General features: G+C 42.5%; 1 protein-coding gene across 13 annotated transcripts in view; it reads right to left on the reverse strand.

The window, feature by feature from the left end:
• LOC114065692 (rap1 GTPase-activating protein 1-like) overlaps nucleotides 1-3800 on the reverse strand; it is a 47058-nt gene extending 43258 nt beyond the window's left edge. For 3 of the 13 annotated variants that reach the window (XM_027899777.1, XM_027899776.1, XM_027899774.1), the window contains exon 1: nucleotides 388-825. In XM_027899777.1, the coding sequence (XP_027755578.1) occupies nucleotides 388-431 (44 nt within the window). In that variant the 5' untranslated portion in view covers nucleotides 432-825. Of the gene's footprint in view, nucleotides 1-387; nucleotides 827-3554; nucleotides 3676-3702 lie in introns of those variants that run through there. The other 10 variants (XR_003573029.1, XR_003573028.1, XR_003573030.1 and 7 more) reach the window with 9 other exon arrangements.
• Between the last annotated feature and the right edge of the window lie 9435 nt (nucleotides 3801-13235).

Here is a 13235-nt window from a genome sequence, read left to right on the forward strand (position 1 = left end):
CCCAGCCAGAGACCTTCCCCATTCCCAGGGCGGCAGAAGAGCCCACCGAGCCTCTCTCTTTCCCTCCGGGGAGCGGAGCACCCGCTGCCGCCTCATCGCCTGCGTTCCCCCGGCCGGAGCGGGGCCAGGAGGGAGGGAGAAAGGGAAGAGGGAGCGCCGGGCCCTCAGCCAGATCTGGACCTGCCAGGCCGGGGAACAGCCATCGCCTTCCCCCTTCTCCACTCTCCGCCCTTCCAGGCAACCCGCGAGGGCTCTTCCTGCTGCTCCAGCACTGCGCCCCAAGCGCCGGCAGCCGCTGCCCTGCCCTGCCCTGTCCCCGGGCTGCCTGGGAAAGGCAAGGCCCCAGGCCCCGCGGCCGCCGGCACCACTCCCGGTCCCGGTACCTACCCTCCGCAGGCTCCGGCAGGGAAGCCATGCTCCCGGGAAAACATGCTGCACTGCTCCGCTGAGTCAGCTCCCGGGTTCCCTCCTCGGGAGCCTGCTATTCCCCGGCCTCGCCATAGAGAAGGGCACGGGCTCCCTCCCGGCCCCCCGCGAAGCCGCGGCTCCCGCCCCCACCCCTCCTCCTCCTCCCGGGCCGGGATTCACCGGAGAGAAGAGAAGGGACTCCCACGGCCGGCACCGGGCCCCGGCGGGCAGCGGCTCAGGGAAGGACGAGGAGGAGGGATGGAGGAAGATGAGATAAAGGGGGATGGGGTGGTGACTCCTGCCCCTCCTCCGCCGTGGAAAATGAGTTCCCCCTAGAGCCCTCCGTTGTGGGGAGTCCACGGATACTGCAGGAGCAGCTGCTGGGACAGCCGAGCCGGGGATGCTCCTCGGGTCGTCCGTGATGGTAAGACAAGTACAGTGTTAGACAGGGAGAGCAGAAGGGTCTCTTTTTCAACTCTGCTGTAAAGCAAGATCACTTCCCCAAGCTCTCAGTATACAGTGGGGAAAGTGAGCACCAAGGCTCCATATATATGTCGATTCCTTTCAAGGGAAGGGTAAGAAGATACTAAATCCACTAGCCCATGGCATTTGGAGTGGGCATACTTGGCATATGTCAAGTACTACAGAGATTTGGCTCTAAGCCACTTATGAAATAGATCACTAATCTAACATGTAAACTAAGGAAGCTCAAATTTTGAGGAATCACAAACCCCTTAATCACATGTGTTTGCATTCACTCAATAGATTGTCGTTCCTGATAAAAATTGAGCGTGGCAAGATGCCCTTCCACTGCAAGAGTATGCACATACTTGTGTTTAAATGAGAACACAGAGCTCTTCTGGACAGTTTTTTTTTTTTTAAATTTTGATTCTCAATTTAATTCCATAGGATGATGTAATGTTTCCTCTTTACATCAAGGCCTTTAAAAGCAGCAGCTACAACCTTACACCAAGTGTCAGTCTCACACTGGTTTTGTTCTGACTCGTGAAGGGGACATAGGGAAACAGAATAGAGAATTTGCAGAGGAGCCAGAGAGAAAGGAAAAGATGCAAAGGAAGAGTACAAATAGAATGCAGAGAAATCAGACAGAAATATGAGATAATTGATATAGATGGGGGGGGGGGAAGTAAAAAGAAAAATAGAGAGCAAGCAGTTACATCAAAGGTTTAGGGATGAGTGCAGCATTTTCATCCTAATGCTTCCTATAAATTCTACTCATAAAATATCTGGATAGAAATGATTATGGGGGGGCTTCAAGGGTTTGTGGGTGAGAAAAGAGACTGCAAGGAGTAAGGAATCAAAGCAGGTGACAACTTTGAATAGACAATGAGAGTGACTACTTGCTGTTTTTAGTAACTTGCATGGAGTCCAAGTGATTCCATTTCCTCTTGTCTATTTCTTTTTTTTTCCCCAGAAGATGTGATGCTGGAGTATTGGCTAACTTATACAACCTACGTCCTTGCTCCAGTCCAAATGCCTCCCAGATGGACCCAGAGCACTGAACACAGCAGCACAAGCAGTTCTTACTCATTCACCTGAATCTCTGAGAAGAGATGTGACTGGGACAAGGCAAAGAGCCAAGCTTGCCATTTCTGCTGCATCTAGGAAGGAGGAAGAGACATTATTTTTTGCTGCTAGAGAGGGCTGCCAGCAGTAACTACTGCCCTCCCCATCTCAGGGTCATTATCAGCAGCACTAGCAAGCCTGGCCATCGTGAAAGCAAAGTATACAGTGAGGCCCAGGTCTTTCTGCCATTCTTGCTCTTTGGCAGCTTGCCACTACAGACAAGAGCCAACTTTGTTCACATTCAAAGCCACACCGGGCTCAGCTTTCACTTAACTGTCTCATAGCTTTACCTAACCTTCTGTGCAACTCCAGTGGTGTACAAAGCCCTCAAGATACACAAGCAAACCAGCAAGCAATTATTAAATACCTTAATTACTGTTCTAATTAGCCTCCTTTAGCAATAATGGTATGAATAAATCGCATGCAAGCAAATCACAGGACCCCTTTCTATTCCTCAACTTATAATCAAGCTAATGATTGTTACTATTTACCCTGCTGATGCAACAATATCACTAAATATAAGCTTTGAGTTGTACTAAGTAGATTCAGCTCCTATTGGTAGTTGCATTCTGATATGACTAATTCCGTGTACTTACCGTCTCAGATTGTAATCCATATATTTGTCTATAGTTGCATAGGTCATTATACATATTAGAGTTATTGTGTGTTTTAGGGACTGGCATACACTTTTCTGATTTTTCAGATATCCATGTAGCTATGTTAATACATGTATTACAGTAATTGGTGTTTACACCTTTTGCTATGTATTTTTCCAGTTTTTATTAGCAGAAGTTTTTCATTTGTTTAACTGCATTAGCATTTTATCGTGCTCACATGGGAAAAGTCTGTACTAGCTGTAACACAGCAACTAGTCCCTGCAATTTTATTAATTGAGTCATTGTGAGAACATCAGGAGCTCCACAGAAGCTGCGCAGTACCAGATAAACACAGCAGCATATCCTTCAAGGGTAAACTCTTCAGGCTAAAAACTGTATTTTTTAAATGTTTTACTACAATATTACACAAACTCATCGATGCATCCACAGATAGAAAACATACACGTTTTCACATTAACTGTTTCCACAGATCTATGCACACAGCTTCTATATATAGTACCGGCTGTGCACAGACAGCACCTCCCGCTGCGCACTTGGACCCATCTTTTTATGTCCAAGATTGACAGAATCAGGGTGGGATTCCTTTGAGTCTGGACAGACCCTCTTTCATGCCCCTTCATCCCTTCAGTTTGTTTCATTTCCTACACAGACATCTGCTCTCCCCAGCTTCACTCTCCCTTTCTCTCTCTCCAACTGCTTCTCTACACAATGCAGTATATATATATATACACAATGTCTTATAAAAGCACACAAACACTTTCCCTGCTGAGGCTGAAACTGCCCCAAAGTCCATCCATTACACAATGCCACACAAGCAACAGAGAAGATCTGATCAACCCTCCCCCAGCTATCTTTGCTCCCGTTCCTTCTAGATGTAAAATATTTTTAATTGGCATTGCAGGCAAGACGAGAATAAAAGCAGCTAAGCTGTTCATCCCCTACCTGAGCAAGGATCTCTCATCCCCAGCTGGTGAGCAGATGGAGACAGGGAACCCAGCTGCTCTCCTTTCCTTGCACTATCAATTATTCACGTAGGTTGCAGTGTCCTCCCTCTCCTTCCCTCCCTCCCTTTCTCTTCCGCTGCCCCCACCTGCGGCTGAATGGAGACTGAGCAGGTCGGTGCTGTCATACTTGAAACTAGAGATCATTGCCGATTGAACAGTCAGCATGCCGAGCAGCTGTGCTCTTAAGCAGGGAAGATTGGCCCTAGCAGAAGGGGACAGACTGGCAGCTCCAGAGGTGGAGCAGAGACAGCTCTGTACATCAACGTCCTGCTCCCTGCACTTCTAATCCCAAACCTGCAGGGATCACCTTTAAAAATTAGGGTGTTTTTTTTTTGCCACAGAAAAGCACATTTTTCTAGTCCTCTCATGTATAAAGGCAGTTATTTGGTGACAGTGAACGGGGTCATCAGGATTCATGAGTATAGATCAGAGTAGGAAGGGAAAATAGAAGATTGGAAAAATCTGAAACCTGCTTACGTAGTACTGATTTAGTATCATAGCAAAGGCACTAAAAGAGGATAATCTGAGGTAACAGGATGACATGGAACTTTCTGCAAATGCTTTTGGTAATCATGAGTCATGAGACTGACCTGTGGGTTGGCATGATTGTTCAGTCACAATTTTTGTAAATTATTAAAGAATTCCTACGTGGTACCAGCCTTAGGCAAAGGTAAAATGAGTTCTGGCAGCCTTAGGCCAAGGCTTTTAAAGCATTTTGCCTTTGTATAGGTCTACTACCTACAACTGGGTGAGAGCTTTAGATCTGCCTCATAGCAAAATTAGGTTCAATTCCCAAGCCAAATTAGCTGCTCTGTTTTGCACTGGAGTAACTGGTCCCATCGGTCTGCTGGGGGACCGTCCTACTATGTCAACTCAAGCATCACAGTAATTTCTTCTGTTAAATCTTCCCATGACCACAGATGTGGCAGAGGCACCACAGAGACAGAAAAAAAGAAACAAACAACAACACAGAAACCCCCCAACATATTATAATGCTCAAACAGAAGGTCATCATGGCTTTTCTGCCCTATTTAACTTTTCCTATCTTTTGAAAAAAAATTCTCCAGGAATTTTACCAGAAGTAATAAAGAGTTTTCTGAAATTACATTAAAAATAAAGTACCTAATAGAAATTGTTGGTATTGCAACCTCAATTGTGAGTAAGAAAACCAGCAGCTCTTTTTAAGAGGGCACTGTGATTGTTTTAATTATTATGTTTTCAAAACTTCAAGGATCAATCTTTGCAAAGCTTTTCTCCACAGTTATGCAGTCTTGAAATGCTTTGTTTTAAATAAAGAAAAAGTTAGCACCTTTTTGTTTTCACTTGAGCATGGGAACCATCAAGTACTATAGATGGAACAACAACAATTTTCCCATGGATTTAGTTTGTGCAGTTGTTTCAGGTCTAAGAACTTTGATTGAATCCACTGGAGCATTTACAAGACCCTTCTCTTGTACTGAATCTTTGATGACCTTCACTTTGCAGCCTTTCCCTCCCTTGGACCGTTTATGGGGAATCTTTTTTCCTGGTTGACCATTTTAATTAGTTTGTTAGGAACCTCTTCTCTGACCTAACAGAAAAAAATTCTCTTTGAGGTAGTTATCAAAGAAATATCAAAGAGATAATCATCAAATTATCAGAATATAATTTTAAGGAAATTACCAAATCAATAAATTAGCTTTGAGACCTTGATACCCTAATTTTGGTAGGATATACCTATTCCAAAGGTTACTAAGGGATAATGGTACACAGATAGATTGTCTAAAATGTGTTTTGTTTCCAGAAAAGTAGACTAAGAACAAAGCATGGTAAAACTCAACAAAAGTAAGAAAAGTAGCATTGTAAACATTTGAACAGCAGTCATGTTTGGCTTTCCAGTAAACAACAAATATAAATACCTGTGCATCTACCTACAGATATAGGAGCATAGATTTATACTTTTTTTTTCCTGAATATTAGACTCATACTAGACTAATTGTGTGATTATTTTGGTATCTTACAGTTTGAAATTAGTATTATTCATAACCTGATCAACACAATTATAACATCCTGCCATTTATACAAGTCTTTAAATCACCCTTAGATTATAAACTGACTGGGTCTTCACATATGTCTGTAAAGATTCTAGAAGATATTGTTTCTATATAAGTACTAACATTTCACATTTCCTTGAGACTTTTATTTGAAGATCTCACAATATGTTACTGATATTGGTTCCCATGATTACCAGTGTTCCACATAAGGATAAACTGGCACAGAGACACTAACCCTCACTGTCACCCAGGGCCAGCAAAAGGAGATAGAGCTCTGAGTCCATCAGTACAGTTGTATGAACAGCTTGAGATGCCTGCATACCACACTGACACAGGGATAGTCCCACTCAGTTCAGCCAGTGGATCCGCACAATGTCCGGAACGCTAGTGTTGATGCAATTAAGGGGACTGGAATAAATGGTCAGGGATGGAAATGAGATATGTTAGGACTCCTTTTCTTGCAAGCAACAGAATTTTAAACTGGCCCGTGAAAGTGCATCATCATTCTCTCAGCAGAGCTCTTGGATAACAACTCAGTTTATTTTCAAGCTTTAAGCAAAGCTGCCTGCTAGTAGAACTTAATGATGTGAGAAGTATTAATTTATTTGACTGTCATTACTGTATGAATTGGGGGAGATTGACAGTATAATTCTGGATATTTGTTAAGAGGAAAAATTCATTTGGAAGGAAATTATGGGATTACTTGCTAATTTCAGCCATAACTGGAATGGCCAGCATACAGAAAAGAGGAAGCAGCTCCTCCACAGACGTTCTCACTATGGACACAGCAGAAGGATAACAGAGATAACATTCAGGTTGCATCAAGGACAATTTCAGCTGTATCTAAGGAAAAACTGGTTCTTCCTATGAGAGTGGTTCAATGCTGAAAAGTGCCAAGAGAGGCCTAGTAATATCATTCTTGGAGATCTTCAGAAGATGTATGGACAAGGCCCTGAGGAACCTATTCTATCTTTGAAGTTGTCTGTTTTGTGCACAGTAGTTGACCTAAATGAGACCTTTCCCTACCAATTTATTCTATTTTTGTATTCACTGCATGTTAGAAAATCCATGGCATGAAATGTTCAAAAGTTCAAAGTTCGTAATTTCAGTACAATATGTAAGAGCTTCAAGTTCTGCAGTGTATCAGATCATAATAAAGTTTAAATTATTCACCAATGGTTTCCACCCAGAAATCAAGGGCTCTAATCATTCAGCAGGTAAAAATTTTCTTGCCATATGCGAAAGTATTTGGGAAATCAGAGAGACTTTGTAGCATCCAGCAAGTCTTGCCCTTGAAGTATATCACAGGTGCTCAGTGAGAGGATAACTCAGGGAGATGGAAAACATGAGATGTGAGGACAACTCTACCAGAGGACGGCACTCTAATAAGCCTGTATTTAGCAAATAGTAGTGCAGTGTCTATATCATAAAAACACCAAAGAGAAAGGTGTTCCTAGGCTCTATGGCACAATTAACTTCATGATTGCCTTTAACTAATAATTTTAAAAAAGGAAAACTTTCTTTACACCCTCACTCAGCCCAGTCCCTCAAAAGCAGTGATGCATGGATATACAAAGCCAGTTCATGCCTGTGAATTACATGTGAAATCAAGGCAGAGAAGTGAAAGGATTGCCAAGGGTCATGATAAAACAAATAGATGGACAGAAGAGACAGAGGTTGTTAGACTGATGAAAGGCTGAAGAGCACATGGGTGAACATATGGGCCTTGCCTGGGTTGGATCAACAGGTTTAAACCATTTGCAGTAATAAAGTGGTATTCAAACAAGAGTAATAATAGCCGCCTAATCCAAACAGAAGGAGAAGAAGCACAGACAAGGTTTTTTGCTATGTGTGTACCCACAAGTTTCCAAACTGGTGCTTGCTGTTAGACAGACACACAGGATGGGGAGGAAGGGAGGTCAGACCAGGATGCAGTGCAGGTGAAGACAAAAGAGAAAGGCAATCAGACAAGTAAACTGCTTTTGCAGAATTAGGGATAAAGTTGGTCTCAATTCCTCTCTATCCAGATAATCTGAACCGTCTGGGATTATTCCCCACAAACATCATCCGCAACTGTGAAAGGCAGAGAAGGGGTTAAAACAACTCTCAGCTCAAAGGGTGGTGGGAACGGCCCCTGTCAGACCTACCCAAGCTGCGGAATCCCCGGCGACAGGACACTCAAGCCCCTCTCCACTGGCAGCAGCCCCCTCCTCTGGGACATGAGAACAATGCGGCGGCCCCTTTAATAATGGGAGCCGGTGCTGATTAGTGTGGACGGCACGATCCACTGCGGAGCGGGAGCCGGAGCGGGGCGCCCACAAACAGGCTGCCGTACCCGGAGTGTGTTCGGGAGACCCGAAAGGGCTTACAGCCCCGGCTCGCTTATAAATATAGGCGGGGTGGGGGCAGAGGAGTCGTGCTGATTTCTTGGACCTGGTCAACACCTGAAATATTATGAAATGGTGTACTTGGGTGAAACATTTCCGTTTTGATTTTTTTTTTTTTAATTGAAAGGGGATGCAAGATGATAGCTAAGGAAAAAATCTCAGCCCTACTTGCGAGGGTCCCCGTTCTAAAAGAAAATGTTCTCGGAGACACCTGCAGTGAAGGGATTTGCTCAAAGTCACTACTGGAGGCTTTGTAGCAACTGGAATTTGATCTGAGATTACCTGAATCAGAGATCAGAGCCTCAGTTACAGGAACGCTCTCCTTTCTTCCCCTTTCCTTCTTACTCTATGTCAATAAAAGAAAAGCCTGTGATACAATGCCTTTCTCAATCACGGAAAGAAGAGGACATTGTTACTTACTGGAATCGGGACAGTAAACAAACAACACGCGGCCTGTTCACAATTAATTCCTCAACAGAATTTCATCAAAAAGCACCTACCAATTATTCCACAATGACAGGCCACGTGGAAAGCAGTAAAGATGGTTGGTTTATGCAGAGCATTAGGAGACAAAATAATGGATCATTTATCTGTTAACCAAGAAGGACACATAGAGAATAAGGAGGGTCCGGTAGTATATGTACAACAGCCAAGAATAGTAGATACTTGCTTTGACAAATACTTGGCCTATATAATGACTTAAAAATAATCACTTCATGACATTCAGTAAGAAAGTGTCTATGACTTAGGAACCATACACTAACATACATAACACTGGGTATATAGATACCCAGAAAATCTACCAGTGAAGAATGTGGGGGACATTTTGCTTCTGCGAATGGCTAAAAACATGTCCTAATGTGTTTGTACAGTACACATCACAGTAGGATATGGTTCTACATGGCATGTGTGGGCTGTACAGTATAGGTACACATATATTTATAAAATACATATATTCTGTTTATCAGCTCTGTAGTAAAAACAGAATTTATGGCTTCAAGTTTACTTATTACAAAGAAGTGCTCCCTAAAGTTTTTGGAGTACTGTCAGACAACATTTCTACAAAATAGTGTTTCAACATCAAACTTAAATGAAAAAAAAAAAAAAAAAGGAAAAAATGATTTTGTGGCCAGTTTGTTAAGCACCTCACTGGCCTGGAGAGCACTAAGAGCACTAAGCACCACTGAAAAATCAGCCTGCATAAAGCACCTTAGTTAGTAAGAATCCAGTAAAATTCCTAGGCTGCATGGAGCTAAACTACTACAATTAAAAAAAAATCCAAGTAGATTGCAGTGAAATCAGCTCACTCACTTCCCTTAAATGGGGTGGAGGAGGGAATCAAATGGGTAGGAGTGAGAAAACACATGGATTGAGATAAAGACAGTTAATAGGTAAAGAAAAGTCTGCATATGCAAGCAAAGCAAAACAAGGGATTCATTCACCACTTTCCATGGGCAAGCAGGTGTTCAGCCAGAACAGCAGGGCTCCATCATGCATCATGGTTACTTGGGAAGACAAACACCATCATGCCGAATGTCCCTCCCTTCCTCCTTCTTCCCCCATCTTTCTATACTAAGCGTGACACCAAATGGTGTGGAATATTCCCTTTGGCCAGCTGGTTTTAGCTAATCTGGGCTGCGTCCACTTCCAGCTCCTTGTGCATCTCCAGTCTCCTTGCTGGTGGTGTGGGGTGAGAAGCCAAAAAGGCCTTGACTCTGTGCAAGGCTCAGCAATTGACTAAAACATCTCTAAATTATCAACACTGTTTCTAGCACAAATCCAACCCACAGCCTTATACTAGGTACTTTGAAGAAAACTCTACCAAAACCAGCCCAAACCAGCACAGCATGGGATAAAAAGCATTCAGCCATTCTCAGGCAGCAAGTGGTCTTCTATAAATTGCAGACCTGAAATAAAGAATGCCAGCAATACTTTGGTGACACATAAAACTGAGAACAGGGAAAATCCAGCAATCTTCTAACACCAAATAGACCTGCACAAACTAAAATGTAATGAAAGGAGGACTAGATGTTTACTTCCTTCTCAAAGAATACTAAGAATTGATAAATATATTGATATAACTGATGTAAGTATATTTGTGGAATGAAAGGCCTGTAATCAATAGTGGGACTCTACCAAAATGAGGCTAGTTAGATTTGTTAAGCAGTAAATATTTACCCTTGGTTATTTGCATAACTAACCAGCCCATCTGGCTTGGTGTGAATGCTGTGAAGAGAACTCAGAAGGGTCAACAGGTAAACCAGAGACTTTAGGAACAGCAAAAACAATCAGTTACTCTCTCATCCTAAAGAGTATTGCATAGGCATGTCAAATGTGGGGAATCAGCTAACCACAGCCTTGTTTATAATACCAGTATTTCATTTATCACCCCAAAACAGTGATTTCTTTTCCCCTTGAACTCATCCACAGTGTTCATCTGGATAATATCAGGTATGATTTTCACCCTTTTCTATATGTTCTTCAATCTGTTCCACTTCAGTTGTCTGACTTACCACAAAAACCTCTTACTATGACAATTTCTAGCCCAAACTTCTCCATTTAGAGAGCCACAATTAATAAGAAGCCTTGATTTTGTCTTCGTTTTGTTTGGAAACATGTTTAAAGTCAGGTTCTACACTGCTTGTTTGACTTACCAGTTTCAATACAACTTGTAAGAAAAAATATTTAGGCTGCAAATTCACAAAACATAAAGTAAGAGCATAAAAATAATCTCTGAAGTGATCTCTAGAAGTGTTTTAATGAGTCATATTTTGGTTTTTATTACATTAAATAAGCCATACATACCTTGCATGGAAAGGAACTTATTTCTGCCTTCTCCAGCCCCATAATCAAGTGTGTCGATATGGTAGATACTCATGTTGCCAGTTTCATGTACTTGAGGTTTGGACTTTTAGAAATTTTGAGACAGGCTTAACAAAGTTCACCACAGCTGGACTGACATGGAAGGACACTTCAAGGTAGGGTTGCAAGGGAAAAGCAGCAAGCAGAAGCAATAGATGCAGAAAGCTGCAGTTCTCAATATAAGCAAACACTTGTCAGGGATTTTGCATAAATAAGATCAATGCATCATTTGGCCTTTACAGTGCTCCTAAGAAATGGTATAAATCACTTCACATCCATACATTCCTCATGCTACCCTGTCCCCTACTTTGCAAATATCTTTTAAGAACAGAAGGTGAACAAAATATTGCCAAGGAAGCAGAAGAGTCAGCTCTCATTGTGGAGGCCCTTTATCTTTTCTTCAGGTGGCCAAATGTACATCCCATAGCAGTGGCTGAAGAAGAAATTTAGGAAGTCTTGATGATGGTCAAAGTTGTTGCTGAGTAGCTTGATGAGCAGGGGAATCTAGGTATAAGCAGCACCATTATGTATCACAGACTTGGCAACTTCATCAGTATTAGTGGAGGCTTGAAGACTTTGTCAATATTAATCTCAAGCAGGATCTCAAGCAGGTGTACACTGGAAACTTTTGAGAGATCTGGGTGTCACATACTGCCACAAATTCAAATGTGAGAAGTAAAGGGTCATATAACAGTGATTCCAACAAAATGCTACTATTCCTTTTAATTTTTTTTAATCAAGCAAGACAGAATTTGGAGGAAGCAGGGAGGAACAGAGGAGGCAGTGGACAAGAATATATACTGTCACGGTTTGTGGGGTTCAGGGAAGGCTCAGACCAGTGGGTTCTTGCAGCTGAGTTGTAGTTTTTCCCTGCCAAACCTGGCAGGGGGGCTACCTGTCTTGCCCTGGGGGCTAACCCCAGCCGCACCCAAGCACCAGACAAGAGACAAGCAGCTGGTTACAGCAGGAGATGATCAGAGCTGATCTCAGCTGGAGCTGATCTGCTTTATTTTACAAAATGGAAGGTTCTTATAGGGCAGATAAGGAAGGTTTGAGAACAGGGGAAAGGTATGCAAAACTTGGATAAGGTATTGGACAATTAGCAGGGGTTGACAGAGAAAAAGGGGGGATACATAGCTTTTCAGATAACTTTTAAGTACAGAGTTGGTATGGGAAGATGCCCTCCCAGGACACTGTCCAATCAGGAACTGTCTACTTTCTCCTATGGGAGAAAATTTACAACCTAACAGAATAAGAACATGAACATAAAATGGAGGTCTCAGTCTATCTGTCTGATGCTGTCTGGCCCATGCTGTCAGATGCAGATTCCTTCCACCTGTTAAACTCCTCTTCATCTTCCAGCCCATCTCCAAAAATATACCTCATCAGTAGTTCCAGTATATTCAAAGACGTCTCTTCAACTAGAACTATGATCTCTCAAGCAGTGAGTGTCACTGAGAGCTTTTCAAATAGTTAAGACTGTCCTCTGAGTCACTCTGACATTTTTCATCAGCAAGGGATTTCACAAAACAGTTTTATGAATCCGAGGTTGCCAACAGTCAGTAAACTTGACAAGTCTTCCCAAGGAACAGAGGCACCATTGCATGGATCCTCACTGGCATCAAATATGAGTTCAGTCCAACACAGATGGCCATGAACTATGACCTCTCTATCCTGAAATTCTTCCTTCAATGGCAATCTTCTCATTTTCACAGAAAGACCCTTTGCAACCAGTCAGCACTTTCTCATGGAAACAGACACAATGTGGAACAAGCAGACCTGCATAGTTATCACCATTAATAAATTCTCAAAGCCATCAGTACAAACAGATATACAGTTAATTCCATATATTGAGTGTCCTGATTTTTACTTGCCTACAGTGAACAAGAAAGCTATCTCTCAGCAACAGAAGCCTTGATAACACAGAGTTCCCCTTTTTAAACAATAGGAGTTACAGTAATCACCACTGCTGCCGCCTCAGGAGAAAGCAAAAGTGGTGCACTGCTTTCACAGCACTGATTTACAAAGAGTAGGCTGGACTGGCAGTGATGTGGCACAGTGCTCTTTATGATACTGTCCCTGCAGCTGATCGCTGACCTTGAAAACAGTCGTTTCCCTCCAGAGGAACAAACATCTGAAACATTGTCACAATGCCATGATAGAATGTACCAGAATAACAATTCAGATGCCATACAAACTGCAATACTATAAGGCATGACAATGGCACATACCAGAAATGCATTATGATGTGCTTTCGCTAATTTGGCAGTGTCCATTAGGAATGCAAATCCATGCCAGAACTAGACAAAACCTGTACGTATCACTAAATAAACTAAC

The sequence above is a fragment of the Empidonax traillii genome, unplaced genomic scaffold (genome assembly GCF_003031625.1).
Source record: "Empidonax traillii isolate 1590-97213 ecotype Southwest subspecies unplaced genomic scaffold, ASM303162v1 scaffold688:size580741, whole genome shotgun sequence".
NCBI lineage: Eukaryota > Metazoa > Chordata > Aves > Passeriformes > Tyrannidae > Empidonax > Empidonax traillii.